Source organism: Rosa rugosa, chromosome 4 (genome assembly GCF_958449725.1).
Source record: "Rosa rugosa chromosome 4, drRosRugo1.1, whole genome shotgun sequence".
In the NCBI taxonomy this organism is placed as follows: domain Eukaryota; kingdom Viridiplantae; phylum Streptophyta; class Magnoliopsida; order Rosales; family Rosaceae; genus Rosa; species Rosa rugosa.
Genome location: NC_084823.1, coordinates 46,632,529 through 46,657,674, shown reverse-complemented (window position 1 = coordinate 46,657,674; position 25,146 = coordinate 46,632,529). Strand labels below are relative to the sequence as shown.

Below are 25,146 nucleotides of genomic sequence, written 5' to 3'. Positions count from 1 at the left end.
GGCCCTTTTTCTAGTAGTGGAAGTAGGTCACCAAATGAGTGGAGTGAAGTAATATATACCCATCAGGCCATCAAATTTCTCCGAATACCAAGAAGTAAGAGATCAGCTAAACGGGGGGCCTAATCAGCAACTACAGTTCTCAGTTCTCACACACACAAAACAGTGGGCAAAAACAACAACATCTGATAGTGTTGCCATGTTTGTTTTCTCAGTAAACTCATCACGTACAATAAGGTCGAGCTCCGATCCATGTGGGCAATGAGGTGAAGGAAACGGTATCCCCCCCTCAGATCATACCAGGCATGCAGCTTTATTAAGTGATTTCCTAATGAAGAACCAGCTTTGGCATCGACGATTCCGAAGGCAATCAATCACTTGCATGTGAGAGCGTGGCTAAAGTTTGTTCTATAAGATATTACTACAAGTTCAAATTTAAGGGTGATATAGAAGTGGAGTAAGAGGCGAGCACAACAAAGCCTTTCTTTTGACACCAAGAAAGATCTCTACAATTCCATAGCCACAATATAAGAGGCTTTGCTTCAAGTTGCTCCGACTTCGCACTTATCAACTACCAAATCTTTGAAGCCTCAGGTTTATTTTTTATTTCATTTTTATTTCTAATGATTATAAAATAAAACAGGCAGTATTCTCCAAAATAGAATAAAAAACTTGAAGGCTAAACGTTTCTCATAACTAAACCAGGTCTGTTTTAACAATTACAAATAACTTGCTACTTTTCAACTCTTACCTATCCTCTGGCACGCTCATCACCATAGATACCATTCTCTGCCTAGCCTATGGTACTGGTACATTTTCCAGGTTAGAATGAAAGAAGGCTAAATGCAAAAACATAAAATCAACTGAGCAACGCTATTTTCTGTCTCTCTCCAGCTACAGAATTCCAGTCTGCAGCCTGCTAGTCGTCAGTTAATTTGCCTATTGAAAACCAAAAGATTAAGCCAGGTGTCCGCATATGCCGGCAAGCAGATACCACTTCATGATCATCTAGCAGCAACAGCATCAGTCCTAGAGCTTGATTCCAACAACTGATGGAGCCGGGTAATTGTTTCAGAAATAGAAGTTTCATGTGTCTCACAATCCGGCGGAGCATTACTGCTTACAGAACCCAAATTAGTAAGTATGTTCTTAGCATCATTTGGCAGGGTGAAGTCACCTTCAGTCTTAGGGGAAGCGTTCCCTCCTTCCTGCATTACCTGTGCATTTTTCAGCTGCTCCTGCACCAGAAAACTCATGTCAGACCAAACTCCAAGTCAATGTAAACACTACTTCGCTTTTCAAGCTAGGATGGACATGGATCAAATCAGCTTCCCTTGATTTTACATGTGATCTTAGCTAAGTAACAACTGTTACAAACATATCTGAACAAAAATTCAAGCCAAAACTTATTCCTGCCTGAATTGGATTGGTAAATATCTGAACAAACTTATTCCTACCATAGTTTCCTGCACTCAGTTAATTTTTGGCAACCAAAAGCAACTAAACATGATAATTCAATTTTTAGATGGGTCAACTCTGCATGTATGATAGCATAATTTAAGTGCGGGATCAGCATACGAATAAAGTTTTTCAAGCGAGTGGTTTTTGAGAAGAATATGCTAGTTGGGTACTCGGATCACCATTGGTTATGCATATGCATGTCCTAAGGCTTCAAGAAACTTTGGAGCCCACTGTGCGACCCCCAGACATGGACTCAGAAAATGCTACCATCCATATGCATCATGTGTTCATGACTTCAATCTCCAAAATTTTGATAGTGAACGACCCTAAAGTTTAGATCTAGTGTTTATTAGACTCCATGCATAATAAACGATGAATATCACAAAAGAATTTGAGAACAGATCAAGGGCTCAAGCATTAGTAAACAATCTATGAGGAAGTACCCTTAATGCAGCATTTTCAAGCCTCATTTTTTCTGCATCCACTTTCAATTGATCTAGTTCAGATTTAAGGTCCATCTGTTCTGTGCTTAGAGCATCACAACTTTTCACCAGCTCCTCGTATTCAGCCTGCTTCCTCATCCTAGATCTCCTTGCAGATTCTCTGTTAGCCTGTTTTCTTTTCTCTCGTTTCAATTGCTTTTCATCCTGAGGAAATGAATATATATAATCAATAGAGTGTTTATAACATACTATTTCTAAGAGTTATCTTAGAAATTGTGCATCTCAGTCCAAACTCTATAGTTACTCAAAACTCAAGAATATAACACTGTTTCAGCAAATAACTGCCCTTCAGAATCTTAAGATGGGCTCTGTTTCACAGCTAATTCGGGCCCACAAAATTTGAGGAAATTCCAAATCCATATTCTTTCATCAATCCCGTGGTTTCAATTCAAACTGCTGAGTGTTGTTCAAAACAAACAAATAGAAAGTATCAAGGCCGCAATTCTTTTAAGAGATTGTCTAACTTCAATACAAATTGAAGTACATAGCCATAGGCATAAGCTTGCAAACAATATGAGTAAGACTGACAACAAAACATAAATATCAGCATACCAGAACCATTACATCAAGAGGCAACCTTTCACCAGCAGAAGGAGAGAAGAAAAGTGTGCTAGTTGCGATTTTCTCATAGGGAGAACCAATAGGTACTCGCACAAGATCATTAGAGGTTGTGAAGTTCCTATTTATTTCCCCTTCATTGTTTGGATGGACCTGGGGATGGTCTTTCACATCATTATCTGTCACCCAAATAAGAAAACAAACGAGTCAGCATGGAGTAAATAGTCACATTTAAAACATTCCTTTCTAGGAAAAATCAGCAGAAGGATGAGCAACAAAAATAAGCCAGAAATACTAATTAGAAAAGTTCTGCCACTACAAAAGAACAAAGTATAAGCCAATGAGAAATACTTAAGCATACCAGCAGTTCGCACGCTGTCAGACCCATTTTTCCCTTGCGTGTGGTGGTCTGCCTGATAAATAAATCCACGTTAATCAATGTCATTCATGAACATCCAATCTTCAAACACAAGACCAATAGAAACACCAAAAAAAATGAGCAGACATAACAGAATCGAACTCTTACTCGAGTGTTTCCATCAGCTCCGCCTGTCAAACCATCCTTATTCTCTTCGAAACTGCACGCAAAACAACACAATACGGTTACATGTAGTGCACAAACATCATAGTGCACAATCTCAAACATTGAATGCAACTTGAATCAACTCTAGCTCCACATACCTCTTGGATGCCTCAAGAAGTGGGTGCCCAGAATTTCCCTTGGAACTTACATATGCAATTGGTACTGCATGCCCATCCAATCCCTTGAACTTCTTTGTTACATCTTGGTCCATATTGCCCTCGAAAAAACTGTCAAATTCACATTCAGCTCAATCAATGTCAAGGTTAAATCTTTCAATGTCTTAGTGCAGCTACATTTGCAGAATGAAAAACCCAACAACCAGAAATTAATCCCTCCTTTGCTTTTTCAACTCAATGTTTCACAACAAAGACACACATCAACAATTTGAAGCTTTCATCATCCACAAGCCAAAAATTTCTAGACTTTAACCAGTTACCGTCACCCAAATCCGTTTCTGACGGAACAAAATGCATCTTCTACGGTTAATTTCGGGGTTAAATTTATGTTTTTTTTTTTTTTTTACCCTAATCTGCATCCGAGAATTCAAAGATGGAGAAAAGATTTCCAGTTTTAGATTCCAAGCTGTAACGATTTACGCCCAGAAATCAAATCAGAAGAAACAAAAATTACCGTACCGGGATCTTCAAATTTCCCGCCTTTAATTACCTGGGTTTGGAAATTTCCGGGGACAAAGGGGGTTTTCTTGTGGAGGAGAACGACGTCGTAAAAGAGGCGGGGAAGGTGTTGGATTGTGGTGAGATGTCGACAGGGGATAACGGCGGTGAAGGTTGAAAACTGAAATAACGTGATTGGTGTAGAGGAGGATCAATGTGGCTCCCTTCTTTTCAGCCATACACGTGTAAAAAAGTCTCCACTTTTTTTTTTTTTTTTTTTTGGGTGAAAGAAGAATTGTATGTTTTACGGAAGAGAAATTTATACTACGTGACCGATTGGTGGGTCTCACAAAATGTCTTCAGAAGATGGTCGTGACCGGCCAGACTAATTGGGAATCCAATGAGAGTCGTCAGTTTCCCCAATCACATAATACAACATTAAAATAGTGAATAAGTTAATTCTTGTAACAATATATTATGGCCAATTTTTATTTTTTATTTTTTTAAACACGAGGTCATGGTCAATTACTAAAGACAACTTGTTTATTAAAGAAGTTCCGATACATCATGTAAGGTAGACAAAAATAAAATTCTTTAACAACGACAATAAATTTATGACCATTTTGTGATTCATTTGCAAATCATGTAGATTGTTATAATGATTAAGATATTAGCATCCATGTAGCCTAATAGTAAATCAGTTAATTTGGTCAATTCATCATTTATATTTGTTAGACGAATATTAATTCAATTCAATCTTACACAATCTATTTATGAAATAGGTTATACGGATTTAAATTGTGTCTCCCATTTTAATAAGGTTATATTTTATGAAACAATATACATAGACCGGATTTGAGCTGTATATATATATTCCAACATGTTCAACATTGACGCTCCCAATGTGTATTGGTTCTCCTACACTAGCACTTACGGAGAGCACATATATACATGGTTTCTTTGGCAGCCTGTAATTTCTGGCTCTCTATTCTGTGTACCCCTAATTTACTCTAGCTCTGCTCCATTCTTTTCTCCTTTAGTTTTGAGTTTTGGTAAAGTTTTCAACAGTTCAGAAATTTTGCTCTTCAATGGAACCGAGGTCCAAAAAAAGGAAATGTTTGACGGCTAACTGGTTGGATCTTCCTCAAGAGCTTCTTCTGTCCATCGCCAGACGCATTTGTTCAGTGCAAGACTTTGTTACTTTTGGTGCGGTTTGTAAAACATGGAGTCGTGCCTCCACCAAAGAAAACTTTCTTGGTGGATTAACACATGAAGTTCCATTCCTTGTGCTACCGGATTATTCATCAGAGAATGAGGAGAAGGCCGATTGTACTACTCCCAAGCTCAAGTACTGCTACAACCTTACAAAAGGCAAGTTTTGCAGACTTAATTTGAATGTACCGAAAACTCCGATTGAACTTCATCGACTACTAATGTGGTCATCCTGTCGTTCTTCTTGTTTGAACCCAAAATAACATTTTTTCCCGATAAGGGGGACTCGAGAGAAACCGGGTCAATATCCGTGGCCCAAGCTATATATTTTCGATAAGTTCGGAAATATTATTTAGAGGCTAAATAAAGCCTACTTGGAGATCAAGTAATCTTAAGACAAATCGTGATCTTATTGATTTACTGATAATTATCAAGATATTTGATAATTAATGGTGGTTTACTTGGCTACGAGGATGGAGTGTATTTGACAAAATATCTAGCATTAAGCACCAATATATGTGCAAGTATTCAAGTCTTCCAGGCAATTAAGGAGTATGCAACGTGAACAGTTTGGAGAAGGAATCAACCACCTTAATTGCAATAATCAAGGAGTATATATGATTGTTAGGTGGTGGGCCAACTGAGGAAGATATATATACAGGCTGCATAAATCAAGGCCAGTACGTGGCTATTTCACATATATATATATATATATATATATGCATGGCAAATGGGTCAATTAAGGAAGCTATCATCTTTAATTGCATGGACATAAGAGTGCTCGCATGGAATGTCGCGAAGATATATTTGCATGCAATTAAAGGATTCCCCGCGATATATTTGCATATCCTACTGCTCGCATCCAGCGATTACGTCCAGGACTCTAAAAGGTAATTAACCTTGCCTAAAAGATTGCTACGACAGAGTCAATCTTTTATTGCTTGCGATAGATATCAAAACTATTAAGAGTTTTGATTTGATTCAAGGCCAATAATTGTGGCCTAAAATATAGTATTTCATTCATATTTGGAAAGTGAATCTGCAGCAGCCTATATATAGAGGCTAAAGACGATACAGAAAGAAAAACCCTCTCTCATATCAATCAATCCTAGCGATTACAAAGCCTCCCCGGAGCAAACCTTCAACCTTGTTGAAACCCGGTGACCGTGCGCCAGTCCTAGTCTCTCCAAGAGCCGACTGTCAGCATCACCAGACCAACCCGGCGACCGCACTTCCAGTCCCAGTCTCCCAGCGAGCCGACTGCGAGCGCAACCGCCACCGTTACTACCAGCGAAGCAAGGGTAACGCCCTCGCAACCCAGCGAAGCTAAAGTCACGCTTTAGCAAAAAACCCGTGCTTCTCCCAACTTCCCAGTGATTGCTCTGCTTAGTCTACAACACTAAGTATCGATTCGGTGAACGCAAGAGACCACAACCAAAGTCCTTATCCGTAAGGCAAAAGTCCTTTTCCGAAAGGCTAGAGAAGAACCCTGTGACGAGGTTGGTGCTCTCCTCGTCCACAGCTCTTGAAGAAGAAGTCAGGTCAAGGGACTACCCCAACGACTGCACCCCGCGGTGCTGGCACGCCTGCGCAATCACTCGCTCAAAAGAGACAGTTTGCAAGCCAACTGGTTTTGGAGCCAAACACTTCTCTCGGATGGCTCATTATTCGACCACAAACTAGAAATTTGAGAAACGATGTGTATCTGTTACATCCTTTCAAAGACACAAAAATTGTTCTGCCAACCTATCGTGAAAGAATTAAGAAAATTGTATTATCATCTAGTCCTTCTTTGACATCAGACTACATAGCCATGGTTTCTTATACTTGGAGTACAGAATTGGCATTTTGGAGACCAAAAGACAAGGAATGGACTAAAATATCATTACCGAGATATGCATGGTCAAAAACAATAGAATGCTTCGATGATATAGCTTACTATAGAGGAAAATTTCATGTGGTGGACAGATCTGGCAATGTCCTTGTTTGTGACATTGATGACCACAAAGCAGAAGCAAGGGTCGTTCCAAAGATGCCTTTGTATCTATTTCATGATAAGAATATGAATCAATTATACTTGGTGGAATCAGCGGGGGACTTGCTGGTTGTTGTCCGTGTTTGTTTGTATGCCAAAACCGTTGGATTTAGGGTTTTCAAGCTAGGTGACATTTAATACTGACAATTGGACGGAAGTAAAGAATTTGGGGAATAGAGTCTTGTTTCTCGGTGATAATAGTTCTTCTTTCTCTATAGAGACCTCAGACTACTCTAGATGTAAGGCTAATTGCATATACTTCACGACTGATCAAATGGCTACCCAACAATGTGGTGTATTTAGTATGAAAGATAGAAAAGTCAAGCCACTCTTACAGAAGTTTCCTAGTTTCTTGAAACCATATATATGGATTCAGCCGAGTTTCTAAGGAGCTTCCCTTCCCTAATTGCCACCATTAATCAAACAGCCTGAAGCCACATTGATATTGCCTTCACTAAACCAAAATTAATGCTTATTATCTTACTGCAACTGGAATGTATTAATCTGTCTCCAGAAGATCTCAACTGATTAATATGCTATATATTCGAGTTTCATCGACTTGATCAGGGGGTAGTCCTGAATCCTGGGCTTTCTTTATAGTGTGTTCCCCATCGATCCAACCAAAGAAAGAGGTTAAGGCACTCTAGAGACATAGAGTGCGCTACTTACTAAATTGTAGGCTTATGTTGCCATGCATACCAATTACCTGGTAATTAAATGAGATCTTACTAAATTGTAGAGGTTAAGGCACTCTAGAGACATAGAGTAATTAGCTACTTACTAAATTGTAGGCTTATGTTGCCATGCATACCAATTACCTGGTAATTAAATGAGATCTTAGACCTTTAATTATTTTAGTTTTGTTAGGGTACAATTTAGGGTTAAACATGATTGAAATCTTGAAATTCATCATGATGTGATTCTTTACTGGCAATTAAACATCTCACCGCAAAGCAGTAGAATTGGGTATGCAAAGTTTAGAGTTTATTGATAGCATGTTCTACGTCTTACACCTGCTCTAGACCTCTAGTTGTGTGTGTAGGCAAGGACATCCAAATCAACAACTTAAAAATCACATGAATGTTGATCGAAAGGCAAGCTACCTAGGATTGGCAAGCAAACTAGTAACAAGTAACATTTAGAAAGTTATGGAAAGCGTATCAAATTAATTATAACGAGAACAACTCATCCAGATGCAGTGCCTAATTAACGAGAACAATTCTATATTGTAACTTCTGATCGAGTTTTGGTTCTTCTGATTCTAGATCGATCCACTGGTTCTAGCCGGTTTGGTACTTGCGCCTTGGAATTCTTGGTCGTCCAGAAGAGGAGGCAGAGGCCAAGCCATAGTCAGCACATAAGCCTTCAACAAATCCACCGGAAAACTGACATTATCACATAAACTTCTTAATTTCTAAAGAAATTCCATTCGGAATTATATGTCCAACAGCCCAATTAAGGCCCGTACCCAACAAAAGTGATTTGAGAAACAAATCTCCTAAAATAAGGATCCGAATAGTTAGCAGAGATATTAATTCTTTGTCAATTATAGAGCACAAGTGATTTACCCACATCTAGTTTGGAAACTGCCTGCTATGTATTAATTCATGGTTTAAGCAGTACTCCTTTGGTTTCTATAAACAGATTGCAGGGTTTACTGGTTACTTGGCGGGCAAGTTGAGCTAGGGAATTATAGGTCGTAGTGCCTCGTACGTAGTTTTGATAAACCTCACAAAATTAGAACTCTTATATCAACTTGGAAACAAATTCATGTCCTAGTGAAGAGGGTTTTCCAAATGACCCCACGTTCAAAGCAGAAGAAATTAGGGTCCTTGACACCAAACAGATCTGCTTAATCGCCGTTTGCCACAGCAAACATGAATAATCTCACCTTATACTGTGCTTTTGCTGCTTCGGCCGCCGGAGCCATCTTGAACCTTTTTCGCAAGAAGTACACTTTTAACACCCCTACAGGACTCATGGCCTTGTTACTCTACACCCCTCCTCATAATGAGAAAACGAGGGTTTCCCTACTCATGGCTGTTGCTGCCTCGGTGGGGGCCGAATTCAGTCTTTACTTCATTGTGTTCATCACTTCAGCTGATCTAACTAGTAGGGTTACGCACATTCCTGTTCTTTATATCGGAATCATCACCTTGGCTTATGCTTGTATGAGCATTTTCGTTCTTTGCCGAGGAGCCTGTGATATGGTTGCGAAGCGCAGAGAAGACCTCTTCAATGCTCTTGGTCAGTTTTTTTGCGCTTATTTGCGTCAGGGTGTGATCGGGGTCCTCATGTCTGAGTGCTGCTTCAAACTTGACGCTTCTTACGAGAACTTATCGTCAACATTGTTCTCGTTTTAGTCATTCAAATGATTATGAACTTTGTGGATTCGATGGTGGGGAAGAAGAATCTGAAGATTAAGGAGGAGTCGAGTTATCTGGTTGCATCCATAGTTTGCTGATGAAACCTTTTTTTTTTTTTTTTTTTTCCTACCAATGTTTTCTTATCTCGAGCGGCATGGCATGCCTGCAGTAAACAATAAACTCCTCAAAGGACCGAGTTGTTCTTACCACTTATGTTAAGCATGTCCTGTTTTACAATCCTAATAACATGATAAATGAACCTGCCAATTATATAATAAAAGCTCCACCGGTTCAATGGATTTTATAGTCATATTCTCATCTTAACCACAACTAATACTGGGCACAAAATATATCCTATCAGAATTCTAACCAACAGTCTGCCATGCTTTCAACTTTGTGGTTACCATAAAACAACAGAAACAAAGAAATGTAAATATTTCAGTCATTCCATAGTTTGTAGTGGAATTTACTAATTGATGTGCTCTGACATGTGCATGTAATATATATAAAGGAATTCATAATCAATATATATACATATACTCAATAATACATAAGACATGAGTCCTGACTTTCAGCATCTTTGAGGGTAAAGCTTCTGAGATAACCTATCAATTCAACATCCACTCTTCAATATAATTTTCAGCAGAAAACCAAAACCCTTAAGTACTGCTTCGATCATCCTGTGGAAAGGAAAGACATTGAAGGCAATTTGTAAATAATTGGCCTTCCCTTTCTGTATCTGTTGCGCTACTTCTGAGGCAAGTTAGATCAGACAGTTGCACATAATATTGCTCCTGAAATGAGAGAGACATGTATTAAAATCATCAAACTCATCATCAACAATAAACTACGACAGCGAGGAAAAGAACGAATCATCTTGAATGAGTTCTTAAGTATCGATCACTATATCTTTATTTGTCCTTGGCCTCTTTTAATATCATTTTGATAAGATCCTCAGTTTTTTATTCATTTTGATAAAAGTACTACAGCCAAATCATTTCCTTGCCCTTCTATTGATATTAATGAGTAATGACTTCAGGCTCAGGAAATCACCAGCGGTGTTTTGTTTTATACTAACTGAACTTGAACAAAGGATTTAAAAGTAATAGTACTTAATAGTCCACTACATTCTCAGGAGGAACACCAGTTATTTTCCGAAAGAGCAAGTATTCATTACTACATTCTTAATGTCTTCAACATTCTCATTCAAACTCTCTTAATTCATTATTACCTGTAGTTTTCTTCACTGTATATCTTCTGTAAAATTTGCATGTGTGAAGTGTCAGAAGATAGAAAAAAAACAGACCTGAATTGAGGAGAAACAGAAACTTCCATTCATCAGTGTGCTTTATGTCAAGTCCAATAGACCATGGATCTGGCAGTAACATCATTGAGAGCAAACGTATGAAGAATTAAGAGACCTGCAGACCAACAGAAGGCTGTCAACTGAATCCCACCATGGGGTTATCAACTGAGCTAGGAATGGTATACATTTCACCAGAAGCATGTCTAAGGCATCTGCATCAGACAAGACACTTAATTTGATGTGAGCCAAATGGAACGACCATATAGAAACTTGGGAATTGAAGTAGCAAAGACACGAGCTATATTGAGAATAACTCGATGTATATTAGGGCAACCACACTGTTATCTAACAATCAGATCATTGCTTGATTCATTATTCACAATGTGAAATAATGATTCTGTATATTCTGCTATTGGACAATAGGTATGGTGGATAACTATAGGGTTCAAATTCTGAAACAATAAGCTACAGGTTATTCTGCAAAGTTCCATCGGTAAAGACATGGAAAAAATGAAATTAAAAAAAAATTATCTCTGAAGTTATTTATTGTGATGCTACGAGTTCTAAGGTAGAAAATGACCAGTTCAGAGGACAATACCTATCCCATAAATTTTCCATGTTCTCAAAAGTTCAAACCACAATTAATTACCACAATGCGCACACTGACGAGTGGAAGGAAACAGATGACACTCCTTGATTATCATGCAAACACATTACAATCTTTTTCTTTCTAGCAGATCAAACTAGTGATATGCAGGTACAAGTAGTGTCACAAAAACACAAAAGGACTACATACCAATATCGACTTGATCATGAATTCGTGACATAAAACTCAGCACCCTGGTAGTCGACAGCACATATAAAGAATGATTTCATCATTATGGACGACTCCACTTGACCATCCTGTGAAAAAAGAAAAATAAAAAAGGAAAAAGAAAGAAGCACAGCGTGATCCAAAATTGTCTGCTCCTTCAATGTCTGGCAATACTTTAAGCATATTGACTAATAGCACACATGAGAAGAGCTTCTCCTTATCATTGATGACAAATTTAGAAGTTGAAGTATTAAATATGGAGGTAGATTGACTTATTTGGCTGCAAATAATATCTCCTTGTATCTCTGTGTGTGTGTGTGTGTGTGTAAATATATAAACATGAAGCCAACTATTAATTAGGATGCCAATATAAGGTAGATTAGGCTCATTAGTCTCTACTATTGCTAAAACAGAATCTGGTATTTTTCAGAGTATATTCATTTATGTACTGTTCAATAAAAGTTTCAGATCTCGACAATCTGACATCACTACTCTAAAATCTAAAATTGCTAAAAAGGATTCATCAAATGGTTGAACATACAAGTGCAATGCAGTCTTTGGTCTGCCTACTTTCACCGTTGATTTTCCAGTCCCAAACTCCCAACTGTGTCCATGGTTTTGGCTGCATGGTATATACTTAACCGTAGAGAAATCGTTGTCATAATTCTGAATCATCTGGACAGAACTCCTCCAATTACAAATTGCCATCTTCATTTGCCACCTGATCATATTGTACGATTAATTAACACAGCCACATGGGAAAAATTCTCAACATAACAATAGCAAAGATTCATGCAGAGACTTCACCTGAGGTGTACTGAAGTTGGTGAAAGTGTCAGGTCCACGCAGCAGAACGGCTGCTTTGTCGTACACCATAGCTGCATCCTCAGCCGTATCAAATGTACCCAACCAGAGCCGTCTTCCACTATGAGGCTCTCTAATCTCTGCTGCCCATTTTCCCCATGGTCTCTGCCTCACTCCTAGGAACTTGTTCTTGGTTGCCTGTGCCTTCACACCGCGGAACTTCTTCCAGGTTGTCTGTGCCTTCAACGTTCGGCAAGTAGCTGGAAGTCCAGATTTTCCACCTGTCTTCTTCCGCCACATCCTTGTTGTCCTGCTCCTCCAAACACCACTATCAGTTTTTGTGGAGGAGGACTCGATCATAATCTCATTGATGAACTTCTTGACTCGGTGACTAGTGGCCAAGGGCTCAGCCTCTTCATCGCTGGAGGACTCTGTTGCATCACCATCCGTGACAGATATCCGTACAAGTCTTGGCTTGATCGACTTAGTCTCCATCTGAGTGTGCTGGTCTACCTAGTAAGTGAAATTCATATAAGTTTGGTGTTTGAGCATCAATATCATCTAGCATAACATGTAAAGAGGAGATTCAGATATGAGCAAAAATAACAAAAGGAAACTCTTACTTCAGTATTTCCACCTCCATCAATCAAACCACCAATACTTTGTTCCAAACTGCACGTGATAAGATCAAAATTTTGTTTGGTTATTTTACTGAAACCGTCATAGAACTAAGTACTAACTACTTAATTGCGCATTCTACTCCACTCACCTCTTTGATGCCTCTAGGACTAGATTCCCAGCATCACCCTTGAGACCATCATCTCTAACTGGTACTGGACGCCCATGCAATCCCTTTTTTAACTTTAACTTGACCTTTAACTTCTTTGTTAGATCTTGGCCCATATTGTCCAATTTTTTAGAATGCTTTTCATGTGCTTGAAGAAAGCTGCATGTGATTGTACGATCAAACTTTAGTTTTGTTGCATTTAGTAACAAAATCATAGAACACTTAAAACTGATGATTGTGAAGAATCTTACGCATTCTGGATGAAGGTCAGCCTCCAACATGGGAAAAAAAGAAAAAGAAAGATGGGGACAGAACCAAAAAGAATTAACATTCTCCACACACCTCTTTGATGCCTCAAGGACTACGTGCCTAGCATCATCCTTGGGACTGTCACATCCAAATGATACTGCATTCCAATCCAAAGCTTTTGATTTGTTAGTTACATCTTGGCCCCTATTGGCCAATGTTTTAGATCGCTTTTTCTGTGCTTGACGAAAACTGCATGTATTATAAGATCAAAAATTTCAGTCTGGTTACATTTAGAACTAACTGCTGAGTTGGGAATAGTCTCAACTTGGGCTCTAAAGTCTCCAACATGAACAAACAAAAACCAAGAGAAGCAGAGGACAATAGAATAACTTTAGCTCCAGATACCTCTTTGGTGGTTCAAGGACTAGGTGCCTAGCATCACCCTTGCGACTATCCAATCCAACTGGTACTGGAGACCCATTGTGGCCCGTATTATCAAACATTTCGGCATGCTTTTCCGGAGCTTGGAGAAAACTGCAACTGATCATAAAATCAACATTTAGTATGGTTATACTAGCGCCCAGCTGCAGACATATGTTAGGGAGGGGGTCCAGACCGCTGCCAGTTTTGAATAGCTTCTTTAATTCTTAATGCTATATATACTATATTTGAACCCCTCCTATATTTAATCTTTACTTTCTCTTTTAATACGGTACATGAATTCCTTAATCTTTCCTTTTGTATTGGGTTTATATTTAATATTTTTAAGCATCCTTTTGGGAATGATATGTATCAAACATTGAATTCTTATCCGGCAAGACCTACAATATGGTTGTAAAAATACATTAACTACTGTTAGTTTGTTCATTTATATACTTCAATTTATGTATTTGGATGACCCAAAAAAAAAAAAAACTCTTAATCCTGGTTCTGCCCCTGTTAGTGCCCCACACATAAGGGTTATCCCAATGAGAGAAAGAAAGGGGGAAAAAAAAAAGGAAAAGAGGAAGAGAAGATATATGGAGCAGAGCAACATATAATAATTTAAGCTCCAGATACCTCTTTGATGCTTCAAGGACTGGGTGCGTAGCGTCACCCTTGGGACTGTCCAATCCAACTGGTACTGCACGTCCATCTTGGCCCGTACCGTCCAATGTTTTAGCATGCTTTTCCGGTGCTTGAAGAAAACTGCCCCTGTTCATGAGATCCAACATTTAGTATCGTTACAATTGGCCCAAAATGAGTGGGGAAGGAAAAAAAGATGAAGATAATTATACAGTGAGCAGAGGCAAATAAAATGAATTTAGCTCCACACACCTCTTTGATGCTTCAAGAACTACCTGTCTAGCATCATCCTTGGGACTCTCATATCCCAGTGATCGCATTTCCATTCGCTTTAACTTGAACTTTAACCTATTTGTTACATCTTGGCCCAAACTGACAAATGGTCTGGATAGCTTTTCCTGTGCTTGAAAACTGCACCTGGTCATAAGATCAAAATTTAGTTTGGTTACATTTAGGCACAACATCAAAGAACTAACTGGAAGCTGCTGGGGTGGCTAATAATCTCAACTTTTGTTCTGTATAGAGGTTAGCCATTAGCCTCCAATGTGGAAAGGGAAAGAAGAAACAATATATCGGGGCAAGAATCAAATAGAATACTTTAGCTCCATAAGAGTCGCAGACCTTTTTGATGATCCAAGGACTACGTGCCCAGCATCACTGTTAGGACTCCCATATCCAACTGGTACTGCCTGCCCATTCATTCCCTTTAACTGCTTGATTATATCTTGGCCCATATTCTCCAATGTGCTGGAATAAACCGTCACAAACTGTGCTCGAAGTCAAGTTAATCTTCAATTACTCTTCGCAACTGCATACGTAAAATGTAATACAGCTGAGTTTAGTTATTACAATGTAAAAGTTAACAAATAAAACACTTCAACGGCGGACGATTTTTTTAGGCAAAATACAGTCTGTCAATGACTGAAACAAAGTTTCCAAATTTTCACAACTCCGAATATGCTAATTAACAAAGTTAATACATGCCAAATATTTACAATGTAAACGTTAACACACCAAACTTCAACGGTAAACGATTTTCGAAGACAAAATACAGTTTGTGTCAACAAATTTTCCAAATATTTGCAACTCCGACTATGCTCAAATTAACCATATTGATACATGTCGAATATTGATCTTTGTCCAAAGAAGCTTCATCATCAACATTTCCATCGACACATGCAAACATCACAAAAGCACAATTTCCCTTTTAACCTCCACAATTCATCATCCACTAGTTTAAATTTACCGCCTAACAGTCAATCAAACATAATTAATAACCATCAGGATTGAACATAACCTCATAATCCTCAAACTTTCAATTCATCAATTCATATATCTGCTTTCTCATCTCAAAACCAACACAGACTTAAAAATCAGCTTCGCAATCAATAAAACTCCCGTTTCTAAATTCTGATCATAAACATTCATATCCAAACATTTAACAGAAACCTGAGGACAAATTTTACATTACCTGAAGCGAAACCTTCCGAAAGCAGCAGAAACGAAACCCTAACCCTAGCGCTTCACCGGTACCGCCTTTACTACCTCGCCTGAAAAATTCTGGAAATTCAGTTGAGCTTTTCAGCAGAGAAAGAGATGGCGGCAATTCAGTCGGAGAAAGGCAGCGAGACAACAGAGACAAGCGGAGTTGAGCTGAGCTGAGCTGAGCAGAGAGCGGGGAAGATGATCGGTTAGGCAGAATTGTTCTGAGCCATAGAGCTTGAGGAAGGTGGGAGGGCTTTTTGGTAATTTCGCAGCTGAAAGAGAGATTCTTCGGAAATATGAAATTTTGTGAGAGCGGTGGACTGAAAGTTTTGGGAGAGAATTTGGAGGTCTGAATTTCAAAGGGCGAGGTGGAATCCGGTATAGTTGTGCTGGAATGTTCGTTTAAAAGGACAGGTGTCAGCAGGATAGACATCGAGGCATGGAGGGAGGGGAGACATGGGTGTCAGGATAGTTATTTTTATTCGGGAATATTCCCTTCTTCTTTTTTGTTACATACGACCTGAGAAATTTCATGGTCCTGGATAATTTATATGGTTTCTTTTTCTTCTTCTTTTTTTTTTTTTTGCTGAAAAAAGAAAGTTTTTATTTTTTTTCTATATGAAGATTTTATGTAATAACTGTAGATAAATGCATTTAGACCACAACTGATTTTTCAAGAAAGTGATTCTGTTGCAGCCTTTCTATTTCAGAATTTTGAGGGTCTGAAGGTCTAAACAAATTTGACCCAATGTGACTTATGACTGAATTTATATAGATAAATGTCTTTTTAAGTAAGCCTACAAATTTTCAGTAAGAAAAAGATATTAGCTAAAATCAAGTTGATAAACGTGAGATTGCAACACCGGTAATTAATTACACTGGTAATTTAATTCATGAATGTAAAATAATACCACTAGACTACAAATTAGTTAGCATAAAGAGTTCTTCGATATAATGCCAATACATACCGAGTGTCCATGTGCATCATGTCATTTCAAATTGCATCACTCGTATTTTGCACTGATCCTAATTATTTGTGTAAACACATTTTCTAGGGTTTGTGAATCAAGCGAAGATCAGCCTAAAATTAATACCTAAACAAGAGATGATGAGTTAAAATGATGTCAAAACCCCCAACTGAAGTAACACTTGACAATCCTGACATGCTGTTCTATCGAAAATATAACCAATCCTACACTTAATAACTAAAGAATTGTAATCCTTCCAAAAATTCTACAGATGGAAAATGTAAAAGTAGTGAAGTGCTGTTGGCGTCCGGAGGTTATGAGAAGACTCTGACCAGCAGCACATAGATACAATCCTCCCATAACCTCTTCAATTCTCTTCAATATCTATATTTTGAACTTTGTTTGTATCAACTTTCTGCCTGGGATAAAAAAAAAAAGCTTATATACAGCTTGAATCGTCCGGTCAACAATGGCATCAAGATGAGCTGTATATGATTAGCCTTCCCTTTCTTTTATATATACTGGTAGGAATCAATATTTGTGAGGCAAATTATATCACACAGCTGTACAGATTGCTCCTGAAATCAAAGATATGTATTATAAAGAAAATCATTAAACTTGTCCATGTAAGTTTGAGAGTAAACAGCCAAAGGGGAGAAAAAAGAATCATCTTAACGACTATTGTTTCTCTCTAGACTTCCCAATGTTCAACATGAATTTTCCATCAACAGGTTCTAAGATAGTGAAATGCAACCATAACTTCGGGGATAAGGTATGGACCGGTTTTTGGTTATGTACAAAGCACAAAGAGGATAAGGTATAGTAGTAATCAGATAGACTCTGAGGAGGCATCGTATCATTCAGTTAGAGGAAACAGACCTGGAGACCAGGAGTTGCAGCAAAACTTTCGATCATCAATGTGCTTCACATCAAGCCCAATAAACCATGATCCAGCACTAACATCATCATGAGCATATGTACGAAGAATAGACCTGCAAGCCAACAGAAGACTATCACCTAAACCATACCAATCTTTGTGCTGTGCATGCATCCAACATGATAGTATCAAAGAAAATATTAGAAGGGGGCAGAGGTACCTATTTATTGATATAAACTGAGCTAATGCTCTAGAAATGGCATACATTTCACCAGATGCATGTCTAGGGTATCTGCATCAGACAAGGCAAGTAAATTATGAGCCAAAAGGACAATTAAATCAAATGTTGGGAACTGAAGTAGCAAAGACAAGTGCTAAAAACCATTTGAACACAGATTACGTAAAATCACTTTGCCTAAGTATGAGAGAGAGACAGAGATTCTCTATCAAGGCTACAGTCAATTATTTTGGCTTACGATTTTGCGTCGCCAAATTTCCACCAGTCTGGTTCGTACCATTTGTGTGTCCTGTTATTAAGACCACCCAAAAAATATAGGCCTAATTTAATTGTCTTTGTAACTATAAAAGCTTTCATCAAATAGACTATGTTCTGCACGCACGGTTCAGAGAAAACTTCGCCTGATTTCATGCACCCAATGTAGACACGAGGCTTATTCAAATAAGTAGTTAGTGTTGCTCCAAGGACATCTGCATCAGAAAGAAGGAAGTGCCAATGATTAGCATGCACTACCAGTCAAAACATCAGACATTTTTCTCATGCTCCAATTGCCTCATGTTATTTGCTTACACCAGAATTAATCAATTATACATGTTGTGTCCTGATTTATTCTGAAGGACTGCAGGACAAACAATAACAGGTCTTTGCAGCAAAATTATTTTGTAAAATGTCAAATATGAAACATGGTTTCTTATACCAACATCTCTAATGCTACAGAAACTAATCAACTCAATTTGCAAAACACAAACAGGTGCAAACTATTACTGGGATAAAAGACAAAATGGTAAAGCCAAAATTCCCTGAAGTTATAATGTGTTCATTTAAAGTCATTTTCTTTCTTAATATTCTGCAGATTGGATGGGAAAGTGTCTTGAACATCCAGTTATCTTCTTCATTACCAAGAAAATTATATTAGGTCAACATACCAATATTAATAAAAGCATCATCATTGACCTTGACATAAAACTCAGCATCCCAGCTCTCTACAGCATGAATAAAGAATGATTTCATCTTTTTTGGACCCTCCTCATATGCCTCTACTTGACCATCCTGTAAAGCAAATGGAAGGTATCAGTAATACACAAAAATATACTGTGGTGGTCATACGAAATATACATATACATGAACTCATATGCCTAATTATCTATATTCACATGCATACATGAAGTTGACTAGATGCTGACCTAGGATAGATAAGTTCATTACATATAAACTTCAACTATAGCTCAAAGAGAATCTTGTACTCTTACGGGATTTAACTTGGTGAATCCAAATATATTTGCTTCTGTAGTATCCAATACTTAAGACAACGACATTATAAACTTTATTTAACCAAAATAATACTGCTAGAAAGAATTCACCAAACGATTGAACATACAAGAACAATGAAGTCTTTGGTCTGCCTACTTTCACTGTCGATTTGCTTGTCCAAACTGTCTCCACGATTTGGGCTGCAAGATATACATACTTAGCTGAACAGAGAACTCTAGACAATTCCTTGTCATCATTCTAAATGATCGATATACAGACCTTCTTCCAATTACAAATCGCACAACAATGCCCTTTTCATCTGCCAATTTTTTCAATCCTGCACCTGTACATATTGTGTATATCTAGATTAATTAACAAGAGCACATGGGAAAACACAATCTGAAGGTAGCAATGGCAAAATTTGCATCAGTCATATCTAGATACAAATCTTCTAAGTAACAACTTCGGACATGCTAAAATAAAACCTATCAATCTTTAATCTTGATTTTGCAACAACATGTAAGCAATGGAACTGAGATATTGATGTAACCTTAAACAGGATAACATCATAACAGAGACAAACTAAAAGCCATAAAAAAAAATGCAGCTAATGTCTTTCACAAAATACAACATAGTCAAAATCCTTATACCATGAAATTCCAAGAGTCCATTCCGACTAAAGAAGTGAATATCCATTCCTTTATTAATCAACACCCCCACCCCCCACCCCCCCCAAAAAAAAAAAAAAAAAGTCATAGACAGATTGCTATGCTATCAATTCAAAATGGCAACCACAAACGTATCAACTAGAAATTCAGTTGGAGTCTCTGAGACTATAAAATTAACAAGTGTCATTACATCTCATATCATACGAGATGGACAGAAGAAGTAAACAATGAAATTTGGAAATTATTACCAGTAGGCATCCACGCCTTACGAATTGCCTCCCTATTTTTATTGCGACCAAACGTCGTGAAAATTCCTACAACTGCTAGAAGCTTCTTCTTAGAATCATCCTTCTCATTTTTCGACGAGCTCTTTGGAACAAAGCCTTCTTTCCTTGCTGCAGCCAGTTCCATCTCTACGGCGGACAACTTCTTCTGTTGCTCCCTAGAAAACAGTGATCATCATTTACCACAGCAGTAAACCCGAGATCACAAACACTCAAAGTCTCAAACATGACTCCTTTTACAGGACACCTTGGCTCAATTTACCTGCAAGCTATAATCTTAAGCGTATCGTCCACAGATATAGCAGAGTGGCCCTGAAAATTGGAAAATGCTTCTGACTAGTTAATCATTTCTTAGAATTCCACTAAAATAAGCACCATTCTAAAATTCTATGTGGACTATTCCAAAACATATATTAAATTTGACAATGGCTAAGAATACCTGACTATTTCTTTTATCAATTTCCTTGATCAAATAAACCCTATCTTCAGCATCCTGCCACAGACTATCAATACCACACAAAAATCCATCAAAAACCAGATTTTTTTGGACAAAAGAATAAAAATTGAATCAAGAATAGCATGAATTTAGAGCTCAAGAGTGAGGATTTTGACGACTCACCGGCCGGCGACGTAAATTACGGCCATGGTGGAGAGCATGGCGAGGAGGAGAGCTGAAATTCTCGACTGAAAAGACGATAGCCGGTTCTGCGATGGCCGGCCATGCATGGTTCGAAGAAACGGAGAGAGCTTCTTCTTTCAGTTCAGGCGAGGCTTGGTGAATTTGAATGGGGAGTCGGATCTGAGAGGAGTCAGAGAGCTTGATCGAGGTGTGACTTTGAGCTTGAAGAAGGAGGTGGATGAATGACGAAGACGTTGTAACTGAATTGTATTGCTCCAGAGTGTAACGGGGGCTTTTGGCAGTTTTTGGCAGATTAATATCCTCTGTAAAAAGTGGAAAGAAACCGAAATAAGGTAAATATTGAAATGGAAAGAAATTTTATAGAGTTTGGATTTTGACCATGTGGAAAATGGAGACTTTATTGAATTACTATGTTGGTTTTCATTTTAATTAAATTTTGATCAGCCAGTAATTGTGAGGTTATTTTGTGCGGTTTGAGTTTGAGGTTTACGAATCCTCAAACTCAAATCAAATGAATAAGTTTTTATGGTTAAAAAAAAAATGGTGTTCCGTTATGAATAATTTTTTAAGTGTTTGATACGTATAAATGACCAAAAGAGCTATAGTTTGTTAATTTGTTGCATACTTGATAAAAGTAAGTGAACTTCATACAACCCTCGTGATTGATAACCAAAATATCAATCAAAATAGACGTTTGTCAGTAACAAAATGTTCCTTACAATGAACTTGTTATGTGTTTCATGCACATATATAGAGAACTAAAATGATCTATAGTTTGATTAATTTGTTATATACTTGACATTTAAGAGTGACCTTCATACTTGTAAGAGTGATACACAACGATATCAAGTGACTGACCCTCATACTATGTGTGAATGTTATTCAGTTAAGAGAATGAGTAGCTTTAACAAGAAGAATCCAAAATTCTTATGATGTCTATTTGAGGAATGTGCAAAAACCATAGTTTTGACTATGGAAGAATGCTACTAAATCTTCCCAATAGTTAGGCTTAAAGAACTTTGGGTTGTCTTTGTGATTTATTAAAACCAAGTCCCCTTGTTCTCGTCTATTACTAGTTTGGCACGAGAAGTTTTTGGGATGATTTCCTAAAGGTGTTGATATCTTGGCTCAATGGAGGCTATTACCTTTAACATTTCATGTTTCTTGTGAACTTGTTATTGCCTTCAACCTCATCAAATATCTCAAACAGATCATGTTCAAGCACAAATGATTTAATTGAAGAAATTAAATCAAAAATAGAATAAGGACTTCGAAACTTCAAATTGTCATGCACCGTTATGTCATATTAAACCTTAACCGCATAATTACATAATAATTGACACGTTAAATATTGATTCCTACATAAATTCTGTTTGGTATTCATCTGCTCTCGAATTCATATATATCTTTTTAAACAAAAATTATATTGTCAGACCAATTGACTCGTTAAATATTGATAATTCTATTTGATATTCACCTGCTCTTGAATTTATATGTATTTTTTCGAATAAAATTACATCGTCGGACCAATTTTTCTTTTTCTTTTTGATATATATATATAAATCTTTTTTATATTTCATTAATGGCCTAAAAGTTAAAAAGATTTTTTAAAAAAATAAAGAAAGAAAATAATGACCTGCTGTCATTGGTGAATCTCACACGTATAAAAACCGGTTGGACTCTTCTTGGCATACGGTTTCTCTTCACGACTCTCAGGAGAAACGAGAAAAGGCTCACAGTGACTCTCAGAGAAAAGAGATAGACTCCTCCTCCATCGATCTTCAACTCCCAATCTCAGCCACCATGAACGACGCCGATGTCTCGAAGCAGATCCAGCAGATGGTGAGGTTCATTCGCCAAGAAGCCGAGGAAAAGGCCAACGAGATCTCCGTCTCCGCCGAAGAAGTACTTCCCCCAATTCCCCCCTCTTCTAAAATTTCCAATTCTTACTTAAAAGTTTCATCTTAATCTTGATCCAACAGCTCTGTATATTCATGCTCGAATCAAGGTTGCTTTTCTGATTGTTTGTGCTGGGTGGCTGTGTTGGTTTTGGGCAGGAATTCAACATTGAGAAGTTGCAGCTGGTTGAGGCTGAGAAGAAGAAGATCAGGCAAGAGTATGAGAAGAAAGAGAAGCAAGTCGAAGTCCGAAAGAAGATGTAAACTTGCTTAAACCTTCATGATTGTATTTGTGTGTGTTTTTATGATCTAGATGTATCTGATACTTAAACATTTGGTATTATGTTTATTACTGTTAGTGGCTGTTAGGTTGTGTGGAGTAGGTTAGTGAATTTGGAAACTTGGTTCTGCTAATTTTATTGATTTAGGAAAATTAGCTTGGAAGAGTTGAAAGCAATTCATTCATATGGAGAAATGCTATTGTCACAATCAGATGTGTATTTGGTACCGGTAAATTTGGATTTAGCCGTGGAAGTATGGATTGTTGTATTTGGATTGGGAAAAACATATTGGGGTGGCCTAAGGACTGAATGGAACCCAGAATAGAATTTTACTGTGAGCAGATCCTTGGATTGTGTCATTGTGATATCATGCTTAATTAAAATGGGTTCTAAAGTTCTGTGTGATTCATTTTGGTTGTTGGTGGAGGGGTTAGTGCGAATTGGACAGTTATGGGTAAGTAATGGGTTGTTTTATTGGCTTTTGCAGTGAGTATTCCATGCAGCTCAATGCTTCTCGTATTAAAGTTCTTCAAGCTCAAGATGATGTAGTCAATGCCATGAAGGATGCTGCATCCAAGGAGCTCCTGAACGTGAGCAAAGATCACCATGGGTATGCAAAGCTTCTGAAAGATCTTATCATTCAGGTATGTATACCTGTTATACCTGTTATTTCAACGTACATGACTAAGCAACTTGCCCAAACAGTTTTTATGTGCTAAATTGCTAGCAAGAATAAGTTTGTGGTTTGTTACATAATTGAACACATTTAATAGTTGATCCCAAAATACATTTGGTATTGTGAACCCCATATAATCTTCTTAAGATGACAATTACTCAAGTTCAAAGTATTATTAATGGTGTTGTTTCATATCATTTCACTGAGTATGCTTGAAGCCCGAATGGTTTCTAATTTACTCCAACTTTTTGCATGCTTTCATGGATAAATTACTCATTTTTATTCTTACTGAAAACTTATGATTTTGCAGAGTTTGCTCAGGCTGAAAGAGCCTGCTGTTTTGTTGCGTTGTCGCAAAGATGACGTGCATCTGGTGGAGTCTGTTCTGGAAGCAGCAGCACAGGAATATGCGGAGAAAAGAGATGTTCATGCACCAGAGATTATAGTTGACCATACTGTCTATCTGCCACCTGCTCCCACCCATTATAATCCCCATGTTAATTCCTGGTATGTTTCTTGGTCTGCCTTAATTTTGTACCAATTTATGGGGTTTCTAGCTGCAATTATAGTATAACTAGGACTTTATGGGTTGCAACTAGCATTTCTCTGTTTCCAATTATTTTTGAAGCATCTTGCAATTGGGACAGGATTGATGTGGCTTGCTAATATCTAGCTTCTTAAACAATTCCTGTTCTGATTGAAAAAACATGAATGATAGAACTCGCTGATGATTATTTTCAATTTTTCAGTTCTGGAGGTGTGGTCTTGGCTTCTCGAGATGGGAAGATCGTGTGTGAGAACACTCTCGATGCACGGTTGGATGTTGTATTCCGTAAAAAACTTCCTGAGGTATTTCTCTAGCAAATTTGATTACTATCTTAACATTTCATCTAATGCCCGTCCTTATCATTGCATAGATGGCATGACTTGTGCTAGTTTATGTAATCAGTCTCAGTGTTCAATATTTGACTTATCATGTTTTCTGGAACGACAATACTGAGCTTTTGTTATTCTTTCTGCAGATCCGCAGAAGGCTCTTCGGTCAGGTTGTTGCATAATGGGAAGAATTGTATTTGTTTGACCTCAAGTTAAAAGAGTCCCTAGACCAAAGGATCTATTTGTTCAGTTGTTTAATTTGTGTATTTCCAATTTTCTTGCTCTCCGAATAACCTTTATCCGTGGTAAAATAGTTTAGCTATCGTTTTCTGTGGTGTGGGTCTGGGGCATGGCAATGTACTCATTCTTATCATTACAATGATATTAATAAAAGTTTGCAGCTATAGTTTCACCGCAATTTATTGGTTAAATTTTTCTTTCCAAGCGATTAAATTCTGATTATTATTATTGCTTGTTTAAACTGGTAGATGTGGGAGAGCATGTGAGCCATTTATGTTCATGTAGAATAATTGAATCTTTCAGATCTCATTTTCAGAGGATGCTGACAGCTGACTAACGTTTTGTCGGGTACATAATCATGTACATTGGCCATCGTAGTTAATTGCTAAAACGCCAAATGACCATGTTAC

The 25,146-nt window shown here is 37.7% G+C and overlaps 5 protein-coding genes across 13 annotated transcripts; 2 read left to right on the top strand and 3 right to left on the bottom strand.

The window, feature by feature from the left end:
* Window positions 1-656: 656 nt before the first annotated feature.
* Window positions 657-3,921, bottom strand: LOC133743624 (common plant regulatory factor 1-like). Of its 4 annotated transcripts, none has more exons than XM_062171618.1 (7): window positions 3,769-3,921; window positions 3,201-3,329; window positions 3,046-3,097; window positions 2,881-2,932; window positions 2,514-2,698; window positions 1,902-2,105; window positions 657-1,229 (listed from the first exon to the last, which is right to left on the bottom strand). In XM_062171618.1, exons 2-7 carry the CDS (start codon window positions 3,311-3,313, stop codon window positions 1,002-1,004), a joined length of 834 nt encoding a protein of 277 aa, XP_062027602.1. In that variant the 5' UTR covers window positions 3,314-3,329; window positions 3,769-3,921; the 3' UTR covers window positions 657-1,001. The 4 variants fall into 4 exon arrangements, with proteins under 4 accessions (XP_062027602.1, XP_062027599.1, XP_062027600.1 ...); XM_062171615.1 differs by having other exon boundaries at window positions 657-1,235; window positions 3,769-3,920; XM_062171616.1 differs by having other exon boundaries at window positions 657-1,235; window positions 3,738-3,886.
* A 4,919-nt stretch (window positions 3,922-8,840) lies between these two features.
* On the top strand, window positions 8,841-9,427 carry LOC133744909 (uncharacterized). The gene is made up of 2 exons (XM_062172935.1): window positions 8,841-9,210; window positions 9,327-9,427. The coding sequence occupies exons 1-2, from the start codon at window positions 8,841-8,843 to the stop codon at window positions 9,425-9,427; spliced, it is 471 nt and encodes a 156-aa protein (XP_062028919.1).
* A 322-nt stretch (window positions 9,428-9,749) lies between these two features.
* LOC133743622 (uncharacterized) lies at window positions 9,750-16,196 on the bottom strand. 6 transcript variants are annotated; one of them, XM_062171611.1, is made up of 13 exons: window positions 15,826-16,196; window positions 14,976-15,162; window positions 14,607-14,765; window positions 14,349-14,483; window positions 13,695-13,829; window positions 13,383-13,538; window positions 13,023-13,199; window positions 12,877-12,925; window positions 12,257-12,766; window positions 11,991-12,170; window positions 11,432-11,538; window positions 10,636-10,750; window positions 9,750-10,123 (listed from the first exon to the last, which is right to left on the bottom strand). In XM_062171611.1, exons 2-10 carry the CDS (start codon window positions 15,086-15,088, stop codon window positions 12,144-12,146), a joined length of 1,461 nt encoding a protein of 486 aa, XP_062027595.1. In that variant the 5' UTR covers window positions 15,089-15,162; window positions 15,826-16,196; the 3' UTR covers window positions 9,750-10,123; window positions 10,636-10,750; window positions 11,432-11,538; window positions 11,991-12,143. The 6 variants fall into 6 exon arrangements, with proteins under 6 accessions (XP_062027595.1, XP_062027593.1, XP_062027592.1 ...); XM_062171609.1 differs by having other exon boundaries at window positions 10,636-10,847; window positions 14,607-14,771; window positions 15,826-16,195; XM_062171608.1 differs by having other exon boundaries at window positions 14,607-14,771; window positions 15,826-16,195.
* A 752-nt stretch (window positions 16,197-16,948) lies between these two features.
* Window positions 16,949-21,036, bottom strand: LOC133743623 (hydroxyproline O-galactosyltransferase HPGT1-like). Its single transcript, XM_062171614.1, has 12 exons — window positions 20,745-21,036; window positions 20,565-20,628; window positions 20,388-20,437; window positions 20,090-20,283; window positions 19,453-19,516; window positions 19,301-19,373; window positions 18,849-18,972; window positions 18,305-18,392; window positions 18,161-18,211; window positions 17,905-17,976; window positions 17,687-17,799; window positions 16,949-17,385 (listed from the first exon to the last, which is right to left on the bottom strand). The coding sequence occupies exons 1-12, from the start codon at window positions 20,849-20,851 to the stop codon at window positions 17,363-17,365; spliced, it is 1,023 nt and encodes a 340-aa protein (XP_062027598.1). The 5' UTR covers window positions 20,852-21,036; the 3' UTR covers window positions 16,949-17,362.
* Window positions 21,037-22,457: 1,421 nt separating this feature from the next.
* Window positions 22,458-24,914, top strand: LOC133743626 (V-type proton ATPase subunit E-like). Its single transcript, XM_062171619.1, has 6 exons — window positions 22,458-22,670; window positions 22,823-22,923; window positions 23,432-23,588; window positions 23,931-24,127; window positions 24,370-24,469; window positions 24,643-24,914. Exons 1-6 carry the CDS (start codon window positions 22,569-22,571, stop codon window positions 24,676-24,678), a joined length of 693 nt encoding a protein of 230 aa, XP_062027603.1. The 5' UTR covers window positions 22,458-22,568; the 3' UTR covers window positions 24,679-24,914.
* The last annotated feature ends 232 nt before the right edge of the window (window positions 24,915-25,146 follow it).

Coding starts and splice junctions, on each gene's coding strand:
- LOC133743624 (XM_062171615.1), bottom strand. CDS start 3,313: ATGGACCAAGATGTAACAAAGAAGTTCAAGGGATTGGATGGGCATGCA. Junction 2,933..3,045: donor GAGCTGATGGAAACACTCGA/GTAAGAGTTCGA, acceptor TTTATTTATCAG/GCAGACCACCACACGCAAGG. Junction 2,106..2,513: donor CTCTTGATGTAATGGTTCTG/GTATGCTGATAT, acceptor TCATTTCCTCAG/GATGAAAAGCAATTGAAACG.
- LOC133744909 (XM_062172935.1), top strand. CDS start 8,841: ATGAATAATCTCACCTTATACTGTGCTTTTGCTGCTTCGGCCGCCGGA. Junction 9,211..9,326: donor AGACCTCTTCAATGCTCTTG/GTCAGTTTTTTT, acceptor TTCTCGTTTTAG/TCATTCAAATGATTATGAAC.
- LOC133743622 (XM_062171609.1), bottom strand. CDS start 15,088: ATGGGCCAAGATATAATCAAGCAGTTAAAGGGAATGAATGGGCAGGCA. Junction 13,830..14,348: donor GTCCTTGAAGCATCAAAGAG/GTATCTGGAGCT, acceptor TTTTATGATCAG/TTGCAGTTTTCTCCAAGCTC. Junction 12,171..12,256: donor CCAACTTCAGTACACCTCAG/GTGAAGTCTCTG, acceptor CAATATGATCAG/GTGGCAAATGAAGATGGCAA.
- LOC133743623 (XM_062171614.1), bottom strand. CDS start 20,851: ATGCATGGCCGGCCATCGCAGAACCGGCTATCGTCTTTTCAGTCGAGA. Junction 18,212..18,304: donor GGCGAAGTTTTCTCTGAACC/GTGCGTGCAGAA, acceptor TCTTAATAACAG/GACACACAAATGGTACGAAC. Junction 17,800..17,904: donor CAGTTTATATCAATAAATAG/GTACCTCTGCCC, acceptor GTTGGCTTGCAG/GTCTATTCTTCGTACATATG.
- LOC133743626 (XM_062171619.1), top strand. CDS start 22,569: ATGAACGACGCCGATGTCTCGAAGCAGATCCAGCAGATGGTGAGGTTC. Junction 22,924..23,431: donor GTCGAAGTCCGAAAGAAGAT/GTAAACTTGCTT, acceptor TGGCTTTTGCAG/TGAGTATTCCATGCAGCTCA. Junction 24,470..24,642: donor TCCGTAAAAAACTTCCTGAG/GTATTTCTCTAG, acceptor TTCTTTCTGCAG/ATCCGCAGAAGGCTCTTCGG.